At 44.2% G+C, this 24,855-nt stretch overlaps 1 protein-coding gene across 2 annotated transcripts in view; it reads left to right on the top strand.

Moving 5' to 3' along the window:
- Positions 1–11,896: 11,896 nt before the first annotated feature.
- The window catches only part of NEDD4L (NEDD4 like E3 ubiquitin protein ligase), a 311,310-nt gene continuing 298,351 nt past the window's right edge, over positions 11,897–24,855 (top strand). The window contains exon 1 of one of the 2 annotated variants that reach the window (XM_081149158.1): positions 11,897–12,262. In XM_081149158.1, the coding sequence (XP_081005284.1) occupies positions 12,215–12,262 (48 nt within the window). In that variant the 5' untranslated portion in view covers positions 11,897–12,214. The remainder of the gene's footprint in view (positions 12,263–24,855) is intronic. The other variant, XM_081149157.1, reaches the window with a different exon arrangement.

Here is a 24,855-nt window from a genome sequence, read left to right as displayed (position 1 = left end):
GCTTGTTCTTGATTTCTTTTTTTTGGGTTGGAAGAGAATTTAAATGTTGATGGACTCAGTGGGCAAAAGGGGATTCCTGGGAGGGAATGGGGCCCGGGCCCTTGTGATGTTGGATCTGTAAGAGGAAAATGGGCAAGAAAGGTGAAGGGGGACACGGGTGCGGATGAGATGGTGGGAGGCCTGTTTAATGGCTTCTCTTCTCTCCTAGAACCAGGATGCAAAGCCATCCACCGAGAGTGAGGGAGCAGAAGGGACCTCAGGAACAGGAGGGCACGGTTGAGGTTGGTAACTGAAGTCACAGGGCCTGGAAACTCCTGAGCTGCTTTATTTTACTCAATGATTCTGTTACCCAGGTTCAGGCTAGGATAAAGCATAAACAGCAGAGGAGAGAGGGAAACATAGTTTGAGAGTAATTGCAAGAGAGGGACTGAAATGAGAGACCAGAATTGAAGCTAAACCTGGAGTTAAGACCAAGAGGTCTTGGAATTAGAAGGCAGTGGAGGGGATATTGGTCTTGGTGATGTCAAAGAGCATATAAGACTCTAACTTGGGGTGTGAGGACTCTATGATCAGAGTTAGTGTTTAAATACTGATTTTGGAGGTGGAGCAGTTTGGAGCGTTGACAAGGTCTAGGATGTAGAGGAGAGGAGTAGGCCATTAGAAATGAGGAGTCAAGGACCAGACCACCCAGGAGGGTGGATGGGACACTTTTGCATATGTGCATTGTAGCCCAGGTGGGCTATAGCCCAGGAGCTGAGGTGAATAGAATGATGATATCAGGCACCAAAGTCTTCAATTCAGTAGGTATGTGGATGGAGGGAGGAGCTGTGAGTCGCAGCAACAAGAAGAAAAGGGGAGCAATAACACAAGCCCCAAAGAGATACTTTACAGTATTAAACTTAAACTTCAAAGGTAAACTAAAAAATGTAATGGAATCTATTTTTAACGTGGTGCGGTTTTAACATAGGGTGGCCAATACTATAAGAGTTTTCTGATTTTTAAAAATAAAGACCTTGAATTTACATGATTATGAGAAATTTCTGTAATACAGCATAGGAGTGTTGTTTCTTTTATATTAATTGAAGTGCAGGCTTCACTGAGCAGATGCTGGGGACCATGCAGAGTGAGTGGCTATTAGCTCTCAGGGCTTGCTGGAATTATCTATCAAAAGGTAACAAGGCCATTTCCCTGGGCTCAGTTTCAACCATGGGAAGCAGAAGATTTCTTGAGCCATAGTGCAAAGATATTTGGTTCTAGGAGAACAAAAAAGAGGGGAGAAATTGTTTTTGTAAAAATCCACAAGAGTAGTTATTAAGAATAGTCTTTGAAGTCTTCCTGATGAAATAGGTGGGGAGACTCAGATAATCTGAGCTTCTTAGCCATTACAGCCTTTGGATGCCCAGACGTTTTGCTTTCATGTGGATGCTTTCCTTGCCTCTGCAAATGCTAAGACTGAGCAGGCAGCCTGTGTGTGTGTACATGGCTCCCTGGAAGCTCTCTGCTCTTCTCAAAGTGCTTCTGAGGTCATTATCCTCCTTCCAATAAGCAACACACACCCTTTCCTCTCAGATCTCCAGTAAGGCTGGCCCCGGAGAACTCCAGAGGCATCCATACCACCTCCTGGATACAAAGGAAGAGCTCTCTGGGTGTGAAACCTAACACCAAAAGCTGTGTTGTCCTAGGACAGGCATGAATCCTGGTGTTTTCATTCCACTGTTACAGTTCAAAATTCACTTTCTAAACTCCTGCTTTGTTTCCAGGCAATAGGCTGCAGATTCCCTGAAAAATCTAGTAGGTGAAGTCAACAAACCAGAAGCAAATTACGATGCAATCACAACATTAAGTCAATAAATTGCTATGAGTTCTTGGATATGAAGTTTTAAGAAACGCTTACAGTTGTTTCCATCTGATATCCCCAGATAAGGCAGCTCACAATGTCTACTACCTCATGTATTTCATGGAATTTGGAGATCTGGACAAGCTGAGGTCATCTCTTCTTGTCATCTCATTCTCAGAGGCCTGAGCCTGTTATGGGAACCTTTTGTCCTTATGTGTTCAGTGGTGCCATTTCATTTGGGGAACTGCTGGCATTATCAACTACTCCACTCAGTCCTCTCCTGCCCTTTGCACAGGGTGGGACTGTGACCCAGGGTAGGCCTTCTTTGGTTTGATAGGATAGGGTGGGCTGCAAGCAGTTATCTCATTTACTGCATGGAAAGTGTCCCTGGAAAGGGACAGGGACCGAGGCAGGACTGTGGGTTTTTGATTTCGTGCAGGAAAGATTTCACAATATGAGTCTAGGTGATTTTTGAGAGTACACTTAGTAAAGCTGGGGACAGTGAAACAAAGGAAGGGCTTAAGATAGATGAGGCAAGATCATAGCAACGGGAGTGAGCCTAGGCAGAGCTGCCTTGGCCCTTTGGAAACATGAGGAATAGTCTAGCCTAGGCAAGGCCACCTTGGCCCTTTAGAAAGAAAGTCACAGAGGCAGAAGAAGTGAGCCAGCTGGGCTGCATGGGCTCAGGAAACAAGTTACAGAGGCAAAAGAGTGACCTTGGAGACAGGTTCAGGGGGTTAGCTCCGGACAAGCTATAGCTACCTACTGCTCACCTGTTTGCAAGTCACCTGAGAATATTCAGGGCTTAGGAGAAAGAAAACAAAGATACATGCCTGAGGAAAGAAGGGGTGGGGAAGAAATGGGTATGCTCCAGGGAGAGGTGCACTGGGTCCTTTGTCTTAAGGGTTTTTATCTGTTTTCTAAAAGAAGCAATTTTATGGGAGGTCTCTGGAAGATCTCAATAGAATAGTCACCAGCTTTCCAAGTGTGCCCTTTAATATGCTGATTCATCAAAATGAACATATATGGTCAGGTTCATTCTCTGGTCAGCTTGATCTTCAAAGAATGCCACTAGAGAGGGACCAGAACCAAGGTGGGTCTGCCCCATCAAGATCTGGAATATGTAAATCATTTGCTCCTAAGTGTCCTTGGCTAGGGAAGATAAGACCTTGCAATTTATTAGCTGGCTGCAAATTGCTCAACCTTGTTCAACTATCTGTCTCAGTTTCCCCATTCCATTTGCCAAGGAATTTTCCCAATTTGTTACTATCCTGCCTCAAAGGAACCAGACTACGGAATGAAGCCAAGCACAGATAAGCAGAGCCAAGAGACGAGCCCTGATGATATTCTCTGTACTTCTGGACTCCAGCATGTGTTTGTAATGGTAGGCCAGGATAAACATGGTTCTGCAGTTTTTATTCTTTTAATTGAGAAATATATCCTTGAGATTATGCCATATAGAGAGCATCCTCAATTATTTTTACACCTTTCTAGTACTTCATTGTGTGGACTTATTAATAATTGATTCAACTATTTCTCTTCTGATGGACATCTGGGGTTATTTCCAATCTTTTCATATTTCAAATACATGTCACTTTATATTTGCCAGTGCTGTTAGTCTTAGAAGTGGAATTACTGGATCGCTGTACCAGTGTAATTTTTGCTAGACGTGGACAAATCCTTCTCCATAGGCACCGTTTTGCACTCTCCCCAGCAAAGTGTGAAAGTCTTACTTCTGTCCAATCTTGTCAACAGAGCATGTTGCCAAACCTTGGTCTGTTCTCTCTCCTGTATGTGAGTCCTGTTCTCTCAAGTCTTGCCCTCCTTGGAAAAGCAAAGCAGCTGCTCACCCATATCCATAGTATCAACTTGATCAGTCTGTGGGACATGCACTGGGGTATGGTCTAGGGATGCTGGTGAGCAGAATCTGTAGTAGGTGGAGGAGTCATCTGTGTTTGGGATCAAATAATGATATAACCAGTGAGACTGAAAGGATAGCTCATAGCCCTGGAAAGAGGTAGGAGTGAAGGTGGGGAAGTGGTGGCAGTGATCGCAGTGGGGGTTCCATTTGAAAGTGAGAGGTGTAAAAAGTTGTAGAGAAAAACAGGATGTCTGTTCCCTGCCATGGCCATGCGAGTTGGCTTGGTTTGCTTAACTCATAAAATGTGAAGCCACTGGTCATTAAAGAGGATTTCCAGTATGTGAAATCATCTTTCTCTTTTACAACCTTTTGGAAACTAGATTTTAAGAAACTAAGTAAATCTTTTGGGAACTAAATAATCCCAATGCTCCCTCCTCCACGTCACCCCTGGAGCCATATAAAGATTATGCCATATACGTAGAAGCTATTTCAACATTGTTAGGGAAATCTTTGGAACTGTTAGTTGAGTTGTTTAATGACTTTGTCTCAATCTTCTCGTGTTTAATACCAATAGTAAGTGTAGAGAAAGTCATTTTAGAAGCATACTTTAAAAATCTATTAGTGGAGTAAAGGAGTTCTAAAACGAAAAGACGTATTTCACCGTTTAAATTAAGTAGAGATGTTTGGGGAGTTGTTTAGATGATGATTTTTAAATAAATAATCAATGAACTTGTCTAAATTGTTAATTAAAGCAGCTGTTTTAGAATTTCCACCATAGAGTTTAAGAACATATTTACTTTGCTTTCGACAAATGAAAATGTAACGTGAGGAGGAAAAATACAACCATTCCCCTTTCTACCAAAGAAATTGGACTCAAATAATTGAGCATTTGTGGCATCCAGAAAAATATACACTGTAATTTGCCAGCATACTTCTTGTGGCTGGCTGAGTAATGGCCTCCAAAGATATCTAGGCCCTAATCCGTAGAACCAGTGAATGTCACTTTATCTGGCAAGAGATTTTTGCAGGTGATTAAATTAAGGATTTTGAGATGAGGGAGGGGGGTATCCTGAACTATCTAGGTGGACACTAAATGTAATCACAAGAGGGAGGCAAGAGGAGGTTTTATTACAGCTGGAAGAAAGAAGGTGATGTGATGACCTCAACAAAGAGAGGGCAATTCTGAAGATGGAAGGAAAGGCCCTGAGCGGAGGAATGCAAGGAATGCAGCTCTAGATGCTGGAAAAGGCCAGGAATCAGATTTTCCTGGGAGCCTGCAGAAGAGGCCTGGTGGGCGGACACCTTGGTTTCAGCTCCACGATGCTGATTTCAGACTTCTGGCCTCCAGAGCTGTAAGAGAATGCATTTCTGTTGTTTTAAGGACCAAGTGTGTGGTGATTTGTTATGCTGGCTCTAGGGAACTAATTAATACACCTTTCAACTTCAAGGAAATAAGAATTTGGTGTTTGATTTTAAAGTTTACTAAATGAGTTAATGGGAATGAATAAGAATGTAAAGGCATTATTTAAAAACACACACAAAATTACCTCTTTTAGGCAGGAAAAAAAAATGCATTAAATTTCAAGTGCTTCCTTTGTAAGTAAGGTCAACAGAGCTTCCTCAGCTAGCAATTGGTGGTCTAGCTACTCCGAAGGGTCTCCCTGTTAAAAATGATCTTGACTTTTTAAGTGTATTGCTAGGCCTGTAGTAAGCATTGGAAATTAATCCCCAGAGGTTCCATGTATTAGTCAGCTGTGGTTTTGACGTGTAGCAAAGATCTCAAAACCTCAGTGGCTACAACAATAAATATTTATTTCTAGTGCACATTGCACGCTGGCAGCTGTAAATTAGGTGACCCTGCTCTAGGCTGCAGGTCAAGTTCAGGGCTGTTTGTTTCTTGTGTGTCATTATGGGATGTAATGTTCTCTTAGCAGAAAGCAGGAGCCCAAAAAAGGTGGTGAAAACTTGCAAAGCCTCTTATGATTTGTTTTGAACTGGTCACACTGCTACTTCTGCTCATAGGCCATTGGACAAAGCAAGTTACGTAGTCAAGTGCACTATCACTGGGACAGGAACATTTATTCCCCCTAGAAGTGGGGAGGTGAATATTTGCTGAATAGGAAGACATGTACCATACCCCTCCACCCTGAAAAAGCTGAAACCCAAGAACAATGCAGTAAGCAGCAAGTAAATGCTATATCAGCACTGAAATCGAGGGGAGACTGATATTTTGGCCAGTAAAGAACTTGAGACTTCTGTATCCAACCAAGGAAAGAATGAAGAAAGGGAATATATAAAATGAAGACATTTTAACCAAGCTGCTAAAATCATTAGCCTTATGAAGGTTGAAGCATGAGGACAGACTCTTTTCTTGTTCTAGCTGGCCTGGAAGCAAACTCTTTGAAGTTGTGGTCCTGTGTCAATGCCTGGATGTACATCTGGACATACAGCGGCCCTCCAGATAACCCTCTGATCACTCCCTGAAGGACTCATGTGTCCACTAGACCACCTATCTTGTCATTCACCATCCAGACTGCTGACATCTGACTGATAACTGTCCCAGACCAATCCTAGGGCTAAGGAGGCAGGACTAATAGTTCTTAAGAATGTACTTTGTATTCTAAGGACTCTTAACTTTTCTTTCTTCTTTGGAACACTTCTGGGTTTTTGTCTAGCTGTGTTCTCAGTATGCAAACTCTTAAGACCCTTCAACAAATCTTTCATTTATTTCTAGCCAAACCACCAGACTCTTTTAGTTAGTTTGACAAAACCTAGACTCTCGAGTGGGGCTAATGTGGCCCCAGGGTGGCCATAGCTTGTTCTTAGCAATCAACACAAATCCATTTGGGATTTTTATAGACTAAGATTAACCAAATCAAAGCACAACCAAATGAATTTATAATAAACATACATGGAATGAAGTCCTTATAAGCAAGAGTCAGCAGAAACAATGGAAGACACATTCTAAACTTTTAGATATTAGAATTAGCAAAATGTAAGATAATTAATTATGAGATGTTTAAAGACATAACATTTGGAAACACAAAATAAGAAACTAGCAAGAATGATGAGGTTAGATACAGAGAACAAACTGATGATTCTCAGGTGGGAGGGGGCTGGAGAGACTGGGTGAAAAAGGAATTAAGAAGTACTATCAGTAGTTACAAAGTAGTCATGGGGATGTAAAGTATAGCTTAGGGAATACAGGCAATAATATTGTAATAACTATGTATGGTGCCAGGCAGGTACTAGACTTATGGGGGGAGTCACTTCATAAATTATATAAATGGCTAACAACTAGGCTGCACACCTAAAATTATTATAAAATAATATTGAATGTCAACTGCATTTGACAAAAAGAACGATGAGGCTAATTTGAAAAGAAGTTAAATGGAACCTTAAATATGAAAAATATTGTTGAATAAAAACTCAACTGATCGATTAGACTCAGTGAAACGGTTATTTGGCAAATGGGGGCTCTGAAGAAATCACTCAGCCGGCAGCGCAGACAGTCAAGGAGGCGGAACGTGTTGAAGGGGTGGAGGGACACCGATAACAGAATGAGAAGGTCTGTGTGCGATGAAGACCATCCCACAAGGCCAGATATAGAGAACGGAGAAAGGCACTATTTTAAGAGATGAGAGATGAGCATTGTCCAGAAAGAATAAAAACTAAACATCCATCTGTAGAGAAAGCACAAAGTATCTTGGGATAAGTAAAAAGAAAGCCACATGTAGACAAGCTATAGAAAATTTATAACGCCAGGAACAAGAAGGAACTAAAGAGGAGGCAAATGCCCTCCAAAGGAACAGTAATTAGACTAAGAGCTGCCCATTCATTATCAACAACAGAGGCCAGGAATCAGAGGAGTGGCATCTTCCAAGTGCTGAGAACGAGACGACCGTTTTATCTGAGGGAAACCTATTGAGTAGTTTTTCCTAAGGGTTGTCCTGTCTCCCAGAAACCTCTACATAAATAGATTTTACAAATAAGACTTTGGATGATACGGTTGGGTAAAAATCAATGACACTAGTCACATTTAGAACATTTATTTACATCTTTCCACATTCCACAACAGCTTAGAGTCTGCTTCTAATACATAATTTTCAACATCTTGAGTGGATGAGGGCAGATATTTTCAGGTAAACATTACTAAAGGAATTCAAGAGGACGTCCCTCAGGAAGAAGGAAAGTGATCCCAAAGGAACGTCTAAGAAGCAACAAGGAATCCTTCGAAACAACACCATAAAACATATTATTAGTAAAGCTAAAAAAAAAAGGTATAATATAAAAATAATATCTAATTTGGTGGTTTAAAAAAGAACAGAATGAAACTAGAATACCATGGAAGTTATACCACGGAAAGAGTTGATCAAAACAGAGTTTTAAACTTCTTGTACTGATCAAATGGGCGATTAAGATATTACCTTTTGATCTGTTAAGTTAGGCATGCGTGTAAAATATGAAAGGTGAAACAGTAAAAGAATAGAAATGCCGTGATTAACATCCCAGCCAGGAGGGGGAAACAAATACAGTAATACACAACAAGGAACAACAACAGCGCATCTCCATAAAAGGACACATTAATAAGGAAAAAATATACACAAAGATGTGGAAGCAAATCCAGATATTTTTAGAAATACTAATGAATAAAAAAAAGGTAAATAGCTAATGAAGCCAGTTAAAAGGCAGGTATTTTGTCAGATTGGAAAAAAATAAGAATCATGTATCTATATATCAGACAATATTATTTTTTGAGCGCTAGAATGAATAGCACATAGGTGTTCCAAGTGTGTTTCTTTAAAAGCTTAGCTATTTGAATACCAAAAGATTAGCTATTTAAAATCATTCTTTGCTACCCACCAATATACTTGTCAAAAGTCTGAAGTACGGTTTATTTCCTTATGCAATCATAAACACCTTAAATTTGTGAGATTTCTCTGTGTCAGCGAATGCTGCTAAGTGACAAGATGACACCAGTTTTTAACAGGTACATAGCCATCTTCAAATGTCGCTTCTACGATCTTTCTTTTTATAGGACACAAATCACCAAAAATTGAAGAGGAAACTCTAGTGTTATTTATATGAAACAGACAAATACATGGCACTACATATTATTCCGTTTTGGGTACTTAGACTTGATTCAGGTATAGTTTGCTAGGCCAACTCAACAATTTACAAAGAGGCTTAGCATTCAGATGTTCCCCATTTGTGATTACCCCTTGTACTTTAAAATTGTTCCTGCTAATTTTTCATTTCTGATGATCCAAGCGAAGAGCATTTACCAAACACCCACAGTATCAGATCTAAGATGTTAAGAGCAGCCTCCTAAGGGAACAAGCAGAGCACATTCTAGAGAACAATCTACAAGTTAGGTTCTACGTAATTGTTGGGGAGATGCGAAACTGACTGTAGGATGGAACACAGTTTTGCTTGGGGTAGGACTGCTGAATAGTTTCTCTTAAGGGTTGTCCTCACTGCCCTCTCCCAAGAAACTGGATTCCTAATCTAAGACTTCAGTGTGGTAATATGACCCATGATGCTAGTCATATTAAATATATTTATTTACGGCCTACCTCATTTCACAAAGGATTTGAGTACATTTATAACACGTAATTTCCTCTAAATTGAAAAACATTAAAAAAAATCAGGATCATAGAAAATAGGTAAAGAGTAGGAATATAAGTCTAGGCCAGAGATCCCTCAAATTAGCTGTGTATTAGAATTACCTGGGGAGCTTGTAAAACTCCTGATGCTAATGTGACACCCCTGCACCAATTAAATCAGAGTTATGGGGGTGGGAGGCAGAAAGCAGGAGTTTTAAAGTTTCCCCAGGTGTTACTACGTGCAGCAAATTTTGGGAGCCACTGGCCAGGGCTGCCATTCTCAGCCTCGCACGCATGTTAGCATCACCTGGGAAGCTATTGAAATTAGTGATGCTCGTGCCCCTACTCTGAACCAATGAAATCATAGTCTCTTCTGCTGGCTACCAGGCTCCTGGGCATTTTAAGCCTCCCCAGGTGATAACAATGTACACCCAGGGTAGAGGACATTATACTGGGAGAAAGCTGGCACATAATTACACATGGGATTGATTTTGTTTTTATGGGTTCCTTTATGGCTTCAGGCCATAAAATTGGTCCTGGGTTTCCTGGTGGCCAAAGTAAATAGAAAAACAATCAGTTGAAATCATTTTTGTCATCCATAATGCAAAAGTTTATCAATTCCCTGGAAGAAAGCGATCTTTTTCTCACGGCTTGACATGCATGTCTTGCTGGACTGTTCTTATGAGGGCCTTTGAATGACGTATGGATCACAAATTTTATAAACACCCCTTCAATAAATGACAGATGGCAAGTTTCATATTGTAGTTTCTCATAATCATCCCTCAGGGAAAGCCTAGGACATGACCCCAGAGTGCAGGCAGATGCAGACTGTTGTGCGTGTGCGTGTGGGGGGGCGGTGAGAGCAGGAGGGATGCAGAGAGGAGGGAGAGGAAGCATGACACACCTCTATGGTTCCCAGGTCATATGGCCTCACCCAAAGGTAAGGCCTGGAACTGTGCACCTCCAGGTGTAGGAATGGTGTCCTGTGTAGTTAGAAACTATAATTTTCTTTTAGAAAAATTTAAAGATCTACTGCCCCGCCCCCCACCTCCCAATCATGTAAATTTACAAAGCTTGACAAAGGCCTGGCTAGGGAGGGTATAGAAGCAGCAACTTCTATTTAGCCAGGAAAAATGAAGAGACCAGTCTTTTAAAACGCTCCTCGATAAAGATGATTTTTTTTTTCTCAGTTGGGCTTTTGTGACCTCTAAGTACTGTTTATTTAATGGCTCACGATTTGTAGAAGGTTTCTGAGTAGGGTGTTGACTGCCATGGGGCTGAGCCTTGAAAGGAAACCCATTATATGGCACACGTTTTAAACCACAGTAATGTTCTAGGGAAGCCAAGGATAGCTTAAATTAGGACGGGTGTGCCCCTTTTCTTTTGCAAACAATCTAGGAGGGCAAACAGCAGATATTGTGTAAAGTAGTGGGATCGGCTACAAGGTTTCTTTGGATCACGTGAGTTCTCCTTTCTTGAGAAACTTACTTGAGCGAAAATCTTAAGCGCACCCTGTTAATATCCAAGCAGGTACTTGGATGTTCTCTTTTCAAGGCAAATAGCATGTTCCGCTTGTTTTCTTTTTGTACTCATAACTGCATTTCACATCTAAATTTAAGAAAGTCTTCCTCAAACAGTCGAGTGACGAATTTCTTTCACTTATTTAAAGCTGTGTCCGGGATTCCTATAAATCCGAAGGATTAAATGAACCGCTCGCTAGAGAAATAGCATCTGGGATGTGGAGAGAACCCCACAGTGGCAAATAAGTCGTCTTAATGGTTTGCATATGCGGAGAATAACCTTAAACTTGGGTTTGATATTTCACACCGCGGCTCACAGACTAGCTGCCTTTTATTCAAAGAGCCACGCCGCTGTCAGCGGGGGGGTGTGCCCTCGGAACGGGCGCTGTGTGGGTTTTGTTCCCTCCAAGGTTGGCACAGGCAGTGGCGACTCGCGGCCACAGCGGGGCAGCCTCTTCGCGGCTGGCGGCGGCTCCGGGGCGCTGACAATGCGGCCAAGCCCGGCTCGCTGGGGTGGCCCGGGATTGAGAGGGGTCTAGAAACATCCATCTCTCCCCCTTTAACAAGTACGGCGAGTTCAAGGCTCCTGATAAAAGGGCCACGGGGAAGGGGAATGGGCTGAGTGTTGCTTGTTTCTTATTGAAAATGCCTTCAGCGCCCCCAAATGCCCAGCCCGCCTCCTCCCCAAAGCACAGGGAAAGCGGGAGAGGAGGGTGGGTCAGCGCGGAAGGCCAGGTCCCCACGGGCACTCCCCTGCGGACCCGCCCCGCGGCCCGGTGAGCCGCGTGAGCCCGGCTGAGCGCCTCCGGAGGCCAGGGGGTGGGGTGGGGGCGTGGGGGCAGAACTCCGCCGCCCCGGCTGCCCGCGGCCTGCCGCGCAGCCCGGCCTGTGATTGGCTTGGGGGGCGCGTGTGCCCGCCCCGGAGAGGCGGGGAGGGTCCCCCCGGGCGGCGGGTGGGAGGAGGAGGAGGAGGGGGCGGAGAGAGCGGGGCCGGGAGGGAGCGAGCCGGGGGGCGGACGAGCCGGGCTCCCGAGAGCCGAGAGCAGGCGGGGAGCGGCGCGCGAGCCGGGAGGGAGGCGCGAGGCGCGGGCCGCGGGAGGGAAAGCCCGGCGGGCTCGGCGCCGCCGCCGCCGCGCGCAGGGAGAGGCGCCGGGGCTGCCGGCCGCTGCACCGCGCGCTCTCGGCACCGCCGGTCCGCACCCGCAGCCTTTCGGGAGGAAGCGGCGCCAGCGGCAGCCGGGCGCTCGTTCGGGCTGCCTCACCTGCGGCGGGGCGCGCGTACCGCCGGGTGCGGGGCCGGCCAGCCCCGGAGGAGGAGTGCAGCCTCGGCCGTTGGCGCCGCAGCCCAGCCGCCCCGGAGTGCCTCTGACCCGCGCGGGGCGCCGGCTCCATGGCGACCGGGCTCGGGGAGCCGGTCTATGGACTTTCAGAAGACGAGGTGAGCGGCTCTCCCTTCCTTCCCGGGACTCCCCGGGGAGTTCCTGCCCGGCGCCGGCAGGGGATGGGACTAGGGCGACCCGGGGGTGCGCGTTCCCCGCGTCTGCCGGGCAACCCCAAATGCCGGAGCGCCTCGGAGCGGAGTCCGGGCGGGGGGTGCTGGGGCCTTTGCGCCCGGCGCCTGCGCCACCTCCCCCCCGCCGAGCGCATTGTTTGTAAATAAAGCGGCGCGACGCCCTTGGAGCCCGGGTTCGCTCGGCCGCTTTCCGCCTTTGGGTGGGAGGAGGCACGTGCGCCGCTGCCCAGGAGTTACCCCTCCTCTCGCAGCCTGGCCTCCCCGGGCCGTTGGGCAACTTTCCGCCTCTCACCCCTGCTGCCTTGGGAGTCCATGATGTGTGTCACGTCTGGGTGGGGGCTGGAGACCCGGGGCCCGGCGGAACCTGAATGGTGTCTCCCGTGAACTTTCATTGTGTCAGCAAGTGTTCCGATGCGCGTGTGTGTGCTTGTCACGCTGGGAGTGGGTGGACGCGTGGAGCTGTGTGTGTCCGTCCTTCTGTCTTGCAGGATCTAAAGCCTGGAGTGTGGATTTCGGGGTCTTTTTGGTGGGGGAAGTAGGTCTGGGGTGGCGGCAGGTGCTCCTGGAAACTTGGAGGAAGCTTGCAGCCCTGCCATTTTTTCCCTCCCTATGATCAAAGCCTCGCACCTCCGGGACGGGTGGAGAGTCGAAAGCTCAATCGATCTCTTTTATTAATAAAGCAAATAAAGCCACACCCCGAAGGCTGTCGGCTTCCCTGGAAAGGGCTTTGTTTTTACCCTCCCCCTCTCCTCGCGGTTTCCCACTCCCCCTTTTGCACGGCCCCTGCCTAGCCCCCTCGCCCAGCCACGCTCGGCCCTCATTGGCGCGTGGCTCTGCCAGAAAGGGGGGGGCGGCCTGTCGCGGGCGCGGCGTGACCGGCGGGCTGCGGGGAGCAGGTAGGAGGGGTTTGCCATCTGGCCGGTATGCGCTCAGGTCTGGCGCCCCTTTCGAGAGGTGAATTTACAACCCATGAAGCATTACTCAGCAGGGAGGTATTTCCTATCTTGGTTGTGCATTTCATGAAAAGTTGATGCCTGGAAATTCAAGGATTTCTGTATTTCTCTTTCTGCCTCTCCTTTCTTTTCTGAGGTCCCCCTCTTTCTCTGGTGATGGGGGCGGGGTTCATGAAGAGGCTATTATCTGAGACATACCCACGTTATGGCTTCTCTCTCTCCAGCGTCCTTACCCCGGTACGGTGTGTGCATGTGTGCGATGTAAGTGTGTAATGGAATAGGTAACTTGGGGTGGGGAGGGTGTTTTGGGGGTGTGACCCCCCCCCTTAACGGTACTAGGGAAAGCTTGCTGTGGTATTTTATCAAAGAAGAATCACAATGTGAATAATGTATGACTTACGTTTTGATTATTTTGCGGTACTGTGCTTGTGTAAAATAATTTCCCCATTTCTGTGCAGGTACCTGGGGATGGTTGAAAAGTAGTATTGTTTCATTTGCCCAGGGGCTTCTCTCCCTGGCTTTTCCCGAGTGAATAGCTTTCTCTTTCATTCTCTACTTCTCCATTTAATTAGTAGCTGTAGAGGGCAGGCAGTGAGCTTTTAGGAAAGGTGCTGAGATGCAGACATTCCCAAACAAAGAGCTTGAGGTATTGTGGAAGTGAAGACAGCTGTGTTTCATCTCAGGTCTTTTTAAAAGTCACATGATTATTTATAACAGCTCCCTGGGAAAAAAAATTGACGCGTGTTTTGGGAAAAGCAGCTGGATAAATGAATCACATGCATGTCACTGTTGTTCGGGCTTTGTTTACATTGACAGCTAGTGTTAGAACCTACCTAGAGTGCGTCTTGCCACTTTTGTCTGGATGAGTTAACACTGAAGAACTTACCTGGTGTCTAGTGTGCAAGCGAAGGATAGAAGAGAAAGAGAATCTGTGCACATGTGTGTGTGTATGTGTGTGTACAACTGGGTTCACTCCCGCATGTTGCTGGAGGGGTATTGGGGCTGTGTGAGGAGTAACAAGGGGTGATGAAGACATTTTATTGATTGAGTGACGGCCAGGTTGCTGGTACTTTTTAGTTCCTCCCACATATCACAAAAGACAAGTCACACCTGTCTTCCTTTTTCAGCTTCTACCAGTGAAAAATAAGGCAGGGCTCTTTTGATGATTTCACATTTCTGTGGTGGTTGCTTTTTATGGGAGGTTTCAGGCCGGCAGGTTGCCCTTCGGAAAATCAGGGACTACCTTCGTAGAATATTAACAACAGATTGTTGAATTTTCGTAGCTTCTTTCGTCTCCCTGAATTAGAAAACAAGTGGAAGATTTTAACAGGCTCTTAAAGTAGAGTGCTTGGTGAAACCCACAGGCAGGGTAGTTTTCCAAGGCGTGTGAAATATGGATGCACTTCAGTCCACACACTTGGTGTGCTGCAGAACATCACACACGAAGATACTTTGATTGCTGTAGAAAAGAGCCGCCTTATAAACCTCTTAGCAAAGTAGGCATCTGTACTAACAGATTTTGTGTTTTCATTGGAGGTTGATGAAAAGCTTTGTATGTTTGCAGTGCACTTCGTTACATCGCGTTTCAGGAAGACTCTAGCTCTCAGTGCTGCTGGTGGTGAAGCATTGCATTAACCCAGAAAAAATGGATGCTGAGACAGAGGGCATTGTTTCTAGGTCTGTCCAGCTTGTAGAATGAAAGGGATTAGACGTGGGCTCTGCTCGTGTGAGAGTTGTGCTGTTTATTTTTTGTTGTGCCTTTCTGGCTGATGTTCCTCTGGTGAGGTATAGTTTATATTCCCCCTGATTTAAATCTGGTCAGTTTAGGTTAACCAAATTTGAAATTGCCATCATATGAAGTAGTTTTGGTGTTGGAGAGATTAGCAAATTAACAAAATTTCTGAGTCAGTGCCCAGGATCAGATTTGGGTTGGAATCAGAACAGTTTGGACTAGTTTCTGCATCTGGCTTGGTTCCTTGGCGGTGTTTTGTTTGGATTTTTGTTTTTATTTTTATTTTTTGGCAGTCTGTAGCGCATTTTGGCACAGTTGACTCATGACTGTTACTGTTAACCTTCTGAAATCTTTTATTACAACATCTTAGGTATCCTTTATTGAAAAGATTTTTCTAGTGGGTGAAAGTTTGAAGGACAGCTTTCTTATTAGACGTGGCATTTAAAAGTTTTTTGGTGGTTAGAATGAGGCAAATGGCATAGAAATGAAGGCCAGGCTGACTGGGATGGTACTTTGCCACTTTCCTACCTCATTTTATATAAATAAGGATAGTTGGCTAATGTTTAATATGCTTTCTCTGCCCCCAGCACTGTGTTAGGCCTTTATGCATTTGCCATCTCATTTAATTCTCATAAGAACCCTGTGACCTATGCTTATTTACAGATGAGGAATGGAGGCTCAGAGAGGTTAAGTTATGCATATAGGGACACACAGCAAGTAAATCATGGAATTAGGATTTGAACCTAGTTCTGTTGATTCCACAGCCCTAGATTTTGTTGTTTTTGTTAATCCTCATCTGAGGATATTTTTTCCATTTTTAAAAAATATATCTTTATTGATTTCAGAGGGAGGAAAGGACAGGGAGAGAGAGGGAGATAGAAACATCAATGATGAGAGTCATTGATCGGCTGCCTCCTGCACGCCCCCGACTGGGGATCGAGCCTGCAACCCGGGCCTGTGCGCAGACCGGGAATCGAACCCCGATAGCCTGGATCCTAGGTCGACACTCAAGCGCTGAGCCACGCCCGGCCGGGCTCCATTGATTTTTTAGAGAGAGTGGAAGGGAGGAAGGGAGAGAGAGAGGGGAAGAAAGAGAAACATCTATGTGAGAGAGACACATCGATTGGTTGTCTCCTACCTGTGCCCCAACAGGGCTGGGGATCGAACCTGCAACCCAGGTACATGCCCTTGATCGGGAATCGAACCTGAGACCCTTGGGTGCATGGTCCGACGTTCTAACCACTGAGCTACACTGGCCAGGGCTCCACAGCCCTAGTTTTTAACATGCTCCCTCTCTTCCAAGTATTTTGAAAGGTCTTCGTGGCTAGATTAATCAGGATAATATAAGGTGGAGAGAAATGTTCGGGCTTATAAACTGATGGCTTCTAGGCCTGAATTAATCAGGAACCCTGCTTAGTATGGTTTCCATAGTGTTTTAAAGCTTGGGAATTTTCATGGAAAATGGTAAAAATCTGACTTCTCACCTGGCAACAATCAGTAGGACCGAATTGTGGCCCTTGAGATGGGGCAGCTGTGCTGTAGTTGCCACCAATTCCACTGCTGCTTGTTGTCTTAGGGGTTTCTTTGCTCATGTGCCTATGACAAACACTTCATGACAAACATTTATGGTTAACCTTTGACATAGATATTATATTTTCTTTAAGATGCTGTCAGTTTTAAGGTACACCATTATTTTATGGTGTCAAGCTATGATATACTGTTGATTTTATGAAGCATCTTTATTTCAGAGATGTTAAAATACGAAAACAAGGATGTTTTAGAATTCATAAATTACTCTAATTAGAAACGCGAGCTAGCCCTGGGCCTTCAGTTTCAATACCCCCAATCAGCCAACACTTTTCAGCCACCTGCTAGTCAGATTTTAGCTTTACTGTCTGAGGAAATGGCTAGAATAAGGGCAGTGCTCTTTAATGGGCATTAGCAGAGAAGAAACAGGGAGCCTTGATGAGTCGTTAATTTATAAAGAGTGGTCTGTGTGTGTGTTTTCAACAGGTTACTTGAGAAACCCTGCAAGGGAAGCAATTGGTACTCGGCATCTCTTCAGTGCACTGATTACCCACATCATCAGGAAGCTTCTTGGAAAGTTGTTTTTGGATTCTGGAAGCATCAGTATGCTTGATATATATTCAGGATAAATATTAATAATCTCAACGAAGAAATGCTTTTAGAATGTGACATCATCACAGCAATACTTGGGAGTTCCCGCTGGATTGCTTTTGCGTTCACTGTGAGGGGAAGAAACTTTATGCTCATTGCTAATTTAATAACCTTTCTGTAATGTTCAGGTATTTAAGTAGTGTCATAAAAACATGGTAGTAAGTGACTGGTGGAAGAAACTAATTTCTCTTTGACAGACTGAGACCATATTAAATTTTTTATTTTGAGTTAAAAGTTCTGTTTAAACCTATTTTATTGCTGCCGTTGGATTTTGGGTCCTAGACAAATAACAAGAGATCCTAATTTAAGAGTTTTTAAGCTTTTTGATGCTGTAGGCCTTTGGATAAGTGTATTTGTTAATTGGTTATAAAGCAAACTACATCTTTTGGCAATCCATGTTAGAGGATTAAAATAATATTCAAGTAACAGTGTTGATAAGTATTAGGGTGGTAAGATTAATGATGGGTGTGAAAAGTGTGACAAAATGTTACTTTCTGTTTTTATATTATTTCTCTTCCAGGTCACAGTATAAACAAATATATTTTCTGACTATAGGTGGCAATGTTTGTACTGTTTACTGTTTAACGATGTTACTGTTGGCGTGGGAGCTGCTTGCTGGTGGAATATGGAGATGAGAGCATAATTTATTTTTATTTTTTATGTTTATTTTTTTATTTTTAAAAAAATATGTCTTTATTGATTTCAGAGAGAGGGAGAGAGAGAGAAACATCAGTGATGAGAGAGTCACTGATCGGCTGCCTCCTGCATGCCCCCAACTGGGGATCGAGCCTGCAACCCGGGCATGTGCCCTGACCGGGAATCGAACCCCGATCACCTGGATCCTAGGTCAACGCTCAACCCCTGAGCCACACACGGCCGGGCGAGAGCATGATTTAGAAATGAAGATAAAGAAACTAGATTTAGAAAACAGTATTTTCCTACAAACTAAAGAAAATAATTTAATAAAAACACCTAAAGTAATATTTCTCACTGTGGTAGTATCAGAATCATCTGTTTTCCAAGTTTTTCAAGGTTCCCCTTACCAGGGCTTCTTAAAATTTGGGGGAGAGAGACCTTTGGATTTGGGGAAGCAAAGCCCCAACAACATACAGACACACAGAGAGAGTCCTTTGAGAACCTCTGTCAAATTCTTTCATCTTGGGTGTGTAGGGACTTCTAAGTAATTCGGGTTCTGCTGTACATTCCGTTCCATAATTGCTGTCATTGACTTTGAGAAGGAAGTAGTAATTATCACGACTCTTGGGTATTTGATTGCTGGAGACATTCTTGATTCCTCAGGCAAGACTGTGGCTCATGTTCTGGCAGAGAGGGAAGTGGTGTAATGACCTGGGACCTTATTTCATGAATACATGGGATCTCCTTGTAGTTGCAGTGTTTTGTTCTGGATCTGAGTGGCCTGAATGCTGGCTACTACTGTAATGCTTTAGGTGACAAAAACCATATTACATAAATGTGTCTGGGGTAACAAGCTTAAATTGATACTTTAGTCGACTTTGTGTCCCTGACTGCAGAGACCTGTATTGATTGAGAACTGGCCACGTTTAAAGGTGAGGGTATCAGATTTCCACGGTGTCATCAAATTCAGTGTTTGGTGACTCCTTGGCAGGCAAGAATCCACTGAGAGATTTTATATATTTCTTATACCTCCTATTCACCAAGAAAATAGAGCCATTCAAAAGTGGGTTTTCTTTTAGTGTAAAATGCTGTGATGTGAGATCCACCCTGAAGCTGGGACTTGGAAGGTCTTGTAGGGATGGTGGTCCCATTAAGATGAACAAGCCCAAGAACCATCCCACTGCAGGTTAGGTAGGGTGGTGCCCCATCCCCCATGGCTTCCCAGGCATCTGAAGTGAAGCTTTGATGAATCCCTTGAGTGTTTCAAGGATGCGTCCATCTCCGGTCTACCAGGCAGAGACTGGGCTCTGTCTCCCTCTGTGTGTGATTGGGCACCTCCAGATGAGGGAGGGGACACCTTGATGCAGTGCAGTCTGCCTTGCACCTCCAGTTCTTGGTCTTGCCTTCAGCACAGTTTTCGTTATATTTTCCATTTTCAGTCTCATTCAAGGCCTGGCTCTTTTTGGTCTCGGATACAGTTCTGGACCAGGTTTTGTGACGTGTCTTCTAGGATACTTTGTGAAGCTGGATTTCTATTGTGGGGAGTGTAGCGTTGAGGTCCTGTAGTAGAGAGAACCACAGCTGGGAAGAGGGCCAGCACATGCACACCTGGTGGGAGGCTGCATTGTGTCGCCCCAGCTGAACATCTATTTTAATGTTTGAAAATGCAAAGTGGAACAGGTTTTTTTAAGTTTTTTTTATAGTGATCTATATGATGTGAAGTTTTCTATGTACAGTTGGGCAACTGTGTTAAGTATCACCAACATGAGGACTCTAGTGAAGACAGGCTTGGGTCTCAAGTAACACAGAAGGTGAAGATTCTCTACTAATTTTTTTCTCTTGTTTAATGAGATGTTTGTGTTGAATGGGTTTTCTTTACCTGTGTTAGTTGTGTTTTGTTTTTATGCTGGAAGTCACTTGGGTTTTGCAGAAAATGGAAGCAAGCCTCAGCCATGTAGACAATTACATTGTTTACTAAGCACTCAGTATTAATTATTAATGAAAAAAATGTGTATGTGTATCCCACTAAATTAAAAGCTCCCCATACTTACTCACGGATCTCCCAACTACCTTTAGAATCCGAAGATGGGAATCTGTTGAAAATCTTGTGCTTTCTTTTCTATTTTTTAAAATTTTTAATATTTTCTTAAAATTTTTTTTTTCAATTACAGTTGACATTCAGTATTATTTTATATTAGTTTCAGGCATACAACATAGTGGTTAGACATTTATATAACTTATGGAGTGATCCCCCCCATAAGTCTAGTACCCACCTGGCCCCATACATAGTTATTACAATATTATTGACTATTCCCTCAGCTGTACTTTATATCCCTGTGACTTGTGCTTTCTTTTCTAAGTCTTCATTTTTTTTCTCTTTCAGTTAGTAAGTGACTTATCTCTGGGTGTCATCATAGGGCTCACTTCAGCTTTGGCAGTTTGGTTTGGAAAGGGGCAGGAGTGTTAAGGTTTAAAGAAAAAGCGAAACTGAGAATCAGTCTGCTTCCTTTTACCCTCTGTCCTTCCTTTTGTGCTTCTTCTGCTGTGAGTGGTAATTGGGTGCAACCATAAAACCATCAGTAAGTTGATTTCTAAACTTTGAACTGGCTGTGTTTCCTCCCTGCTCGTTACAGCCAGAGGATAAATGTGTGTGGCACTTGAATTAAGCTGTATCTAGAGGGAATTGAACTGTGTGTGTTGATTTTTTGAGTTCTCGAGTATGTTTGTGCTGATAATTGAGAACTTGGTATGTGCCATGCTGCCTGTCTTTGGAATAGCTGTCTTAATTTTCAGTGAATGTTATTAGAGAGACACTTGAAGCTGGTGCCAGGAGCTTCCTCCTTTCCTCTGGGAAGTGAGGGAGTGAAGGCTATTACGCAGCCCTGGGGGTGGCGGGTTGGGTGGGAAGATTCTGGAGAATATTTAATAACATGGAAATGTCAGTAATATCATATTCAGTGGGAAAAGTAGGTTACAAAACAGCGGGTGCACTGTTTCTACAAAATAGGAGAATCCTTTTGTGGTTAAAAGTGATTATACATAGGAAAAATGACTAGGAGTATATCCCAGGATGTTCACGGTAGTTCTCTGAGTAAAGTGATTACAGGTAATTCTTATTATCTTCCTAGGGTCCTTACATTTTCTATATTTTTAAGGAATGCATGTATTTCAGGCTTCGGGTAAAAACTGGAGCAGTTGTTCAGTACAAATATTAAGTTTGTTCAGTTGAATGCATGTTTCTCAAGGGCCTGCTTTGTGCTCCGTATCTAAGGATGTCAAGGTCATTGCATGGCCTTTTAGGAGCTCACCATCAAAGTGGGAAGTGGGGGGACAGATAAAGGGTTGAATATTTTTCGGAAAAAGTAACTGGTAAATTAGATTCTTTTTTTCATTTGCAGCTTGCAAAATAGATGTTTCTGCCTTGGCTGGTGTGGCTCAGTTGGGCTTCCTCCCATGCACTGAAAGGTTGCTGGTTCAATTCCCAGTCGAGGCACATGGCTGGTTGCGGGCTCAATACCCAATTGGGGGCATGCAGGAGGCAGGCAGCCGATCGATGTTTCACTCTCGTATTGATGTTTCTCTCTCCCCCTTTCCCTTCCTCACTCTAAAAATCAATAAAAAGTCTTTAAAAAAATAGATGTTTCATTTTCTCTACCATGGACACTTAAGATTTGTATTTTCACCCTTCTCTGCACTACAGTTGCATAAAAGTAATTTAAATCTTTAGTAGTGTTCTGAAATTTTTTTGTGTGTACTCTGAAAATTATGGCCTGTGATCAAACTCAAACTTGTTTTTGTTTTCTTGGGTTTGTGTTAGAGGTCTTGTTATTACCTGATTATAGCATTGAATAGTTTTAGGTTGTCAGAATGCTGGCCATGCATAGCTATAGTCACTGGCACAGGTAGCGAGGGGACCGGAAATGATTCTTTGTTTTGCCTTTCAGCTGACTTGTAATGTCTATCAAAGTGTCTGTGTGTTTTCCAGAGTATGTTTCCTGGTGCTCCCTTCCCGAACAGAAGGATGCCGTTAGCAAATACCATGTTATGAAGCTTTTCTTTATCACCACCCACCCTGAGCCTTTAAAATTTTTATTTTATTTTACAGTTACAGTGTACATTCAGTATATTGTATTAGTTTCAGGTGTATAGCATAGTGGGTAGACAGTCATATACTCTACAGTATTCCTCCCGATATTTCTGTTACCCACCTGGCACCATACATTGTTATTACAATATTATTGACTGTATTTCCTATGCTGCACTTTATATCCCCATGACTTTTGTAACTACTAATTTGCACTTCTTAATCCCTTCACCTTTTTCACCCATCCCCCCAGTTCCCCTCCCCTCTGTCAACCATCAGTCTCTTCCCTGTGTCCTTGAGTCTGTTTCTATTTTGTTTGTTAATTTTGTTCTTTGGATCCACATATAAGTGAAATCACATGGTATTTGTCTTTCTCTCTCTGACCTATTTCACTTAGCATAATACCCTCCAGGTCCATCCGTGCTGTTGCAAATGGTAAGATTTTATTATGGCTGAGTAGTATTCCATTGTATATATGTACTACAGCTTTTGTATCCACTCAGCTGTTGATGGGCACTTGGGTTGCTTCCGTAGGGGTGCATATATTCTTTCGAATTACTGTTTAGAGTTTCTTTGGATATATTCCCAGAAGTGGAATCGCAGGGTCATAAGGTAATTCCATTTTTAATTTTTTGAGGAACTTCCACACTGTTTCCCTTAGTGGTTGCACCAGTCTGCATTCCCACTAACAGTGCACTACCCCCTGAGCCTTCTACTATTTCTTGAAATAAGGATGCATCTTAAAATTGATACGTGTGTTTAATGTGGTGGGTTCCTTGCACTCACAACCATACTCCTTTACTCCCCCCAACCCCCGGAGTTATAGCTTACAAGTGATGGGATCTTAAAATTGTGGCATTTGAGTTAGCCAGTATCAATTTGTTTATTATGGTGGCCCGTGTATTATGGTAGGTTATTGATAGTTGTCATGGAGACTATAACCTTATCTCCATGTTCAGTTGTGGTACGTCTCTTAAGTGCCCACCTGGACAATAAGGACATGTGCCAGCTCACTGATGTCATCAAGGAATCAAGCTCTTTCTTTACTATAGCAACAGTTTGGCCCTTTTCAGGGGCCTTACTCGTCTGAGGGTGGCTGCTGGTGGCAGTCAGAGCTACGTTCTTGTCTTCCATTTGAGGAGGAAAGAGAATGGCTTCCTGTGGCTTTCTCTTAAGATTAAGGAAATCTCATTCCCAGAATCACTCAGGAAATCTCTTGTTGTGTCTCATTGGCCCACAGAGGCTTAGATCTGCCCATCCCTCAACCAGCTGGTGAGAAGGAGGGGATGGAATTACCTTTATTGCCTTAACGGTCCACCCATTGAGCTGGGGTGAAGTCCATGATGACCCCACAGTCCACCCCTTGGATAATTCATCCACTCTCAGATCTATATACCTTCAGAAATCCACATGGCTTCATGGAAGCAGATGCTTCCTTTCCCTGGGAGGGAACTGAATATTCCTTAAGTATTGCAAGGGTCTCTGAGTGATACACTGTCCCTTCTCTTACACCTGAAGGGAGTTTTTTGTTTGTTTTTTTAAATGGTGTGGCAGTTTATGTCTAAATGGGTTATGCCCCCACCACTCCAAATCCAACCTACAGTGGTGAAGAGGGAACAGGATACTGCAATAAACCTCCCATTTGGAGAGCGGGTAAAAAAGAAAACTCAGTGTGGTAGCTGGCAGAACAGGAATAGCAAGGAGTCTTTGCCTTGGTCAGCCAGTCTGGCAGCCTCCAGCTCCACTGGTTTGTGTCCAGCATGAGAGTCTCCCTTGGTGTTTGTCCTCTATAACTGCCCCTAGGTGGAACAGGCACTGGCAGAGTGCCTCCTCTTGGGTCCTGCTTGGTGCTTCAGGTTGTTTGTCTGGGGGTTGAACAGCCATAGGTGGGAGTCAGCTGAGCTGAGTATTCGGCAGTACTATGACTATGAAAATTTAGCATCCAGGATTGTTTGCTTCCAGTTAATCCCATGGGCCAGTACTGGCAGCCAGTGATCTTATCTAGATGAAGCCTCTGGAAATGGGAATTTCTGTGTCTTAGCCACAGGCTCTATACCCTGCTGCTTATCCTCATTGCTTCTGCCTTGAGACAATTTAAAAATAGCCTTGAATGAAGAGGCACACAGTTTGGGTCTAGGAGAAAACAGGGGGGCGGGGCGGGTACTTGAACCCCTGCTACCTTTGCTCTCTGCCTTTTCAGAATGATCAGCTTCCTCAGACTGGGATTGTGGGACTCACAGGACCCTTACACACACCCCCAACCCCCATCCCCTCAGCCATTGCAATTTTATTTATAGCACTTCTTTTTGTACAAAATTGGTGATGGTTAGGGCTCTTGATCTCAAGCAACAGTGACTGATACTGCTAAACTGAAGCAGAAAGGGATTTATTGAAGGCATTTTGCATAGCACAGAAGGAATTGTAAAGCTGTAGAGCCAGGCCTGGACAGCAGACAAGGCAGGCCGGGCACCCAGAATTGCAGCAAGAACCCACAGGAGGGCCCTTGGGGCTCCCAGACACTGATCACCTCTGACACTGGTCCCCATCCGCCTGGGTGCTGTAGCTGTATCAGCTCTCCTCCTTCCTGTGTTGGGGGCACTCATCCCCTCTCACGCACCATGACTCAATAGAAGGACTCATAGACCCGGACATTGTTGTACGCACAGTTATGTTTTATTACAGTGAAATGAACACAAAGTAAATTAGCAAAGGGAAAAGTGAATTAGGAAGAAACAAGGTTCGAGCTTCCCAGAGTCCTCTCCCAGAGGCGTCACACGATGCACTGAACTCCTCTAGCCGCAGTCGTGACAGCATGGATAAAATGTTGTCCATGGGGAATCTCATTAGAGACTCAGTGCCCACGGCTTTTATTGGGGATGGCCACGGAAGCACCTTCTGCTTAGCACGAACTTAAATTCCTGACTCCCAGAAGGAA

Source organism: Miniopterus schreibersii (genome assembly GCF_964146895.1).
Source record: "Miniopterus schreibersii genome assembly, chromosome: 10".
Taxonomy (NCBI): domain Eukaryota; kingdom Metazoa; phylum Chordata; class Mammalia; order Chiroptera; family Miniopteridae; genus Miniopterus; species Miniopterus schreibersii.
The sequence above is the reverse complement of the archived record's forward strand: the minus strand, read 5'-3'. Positions and strand labels throughout refer to the sequence as shown.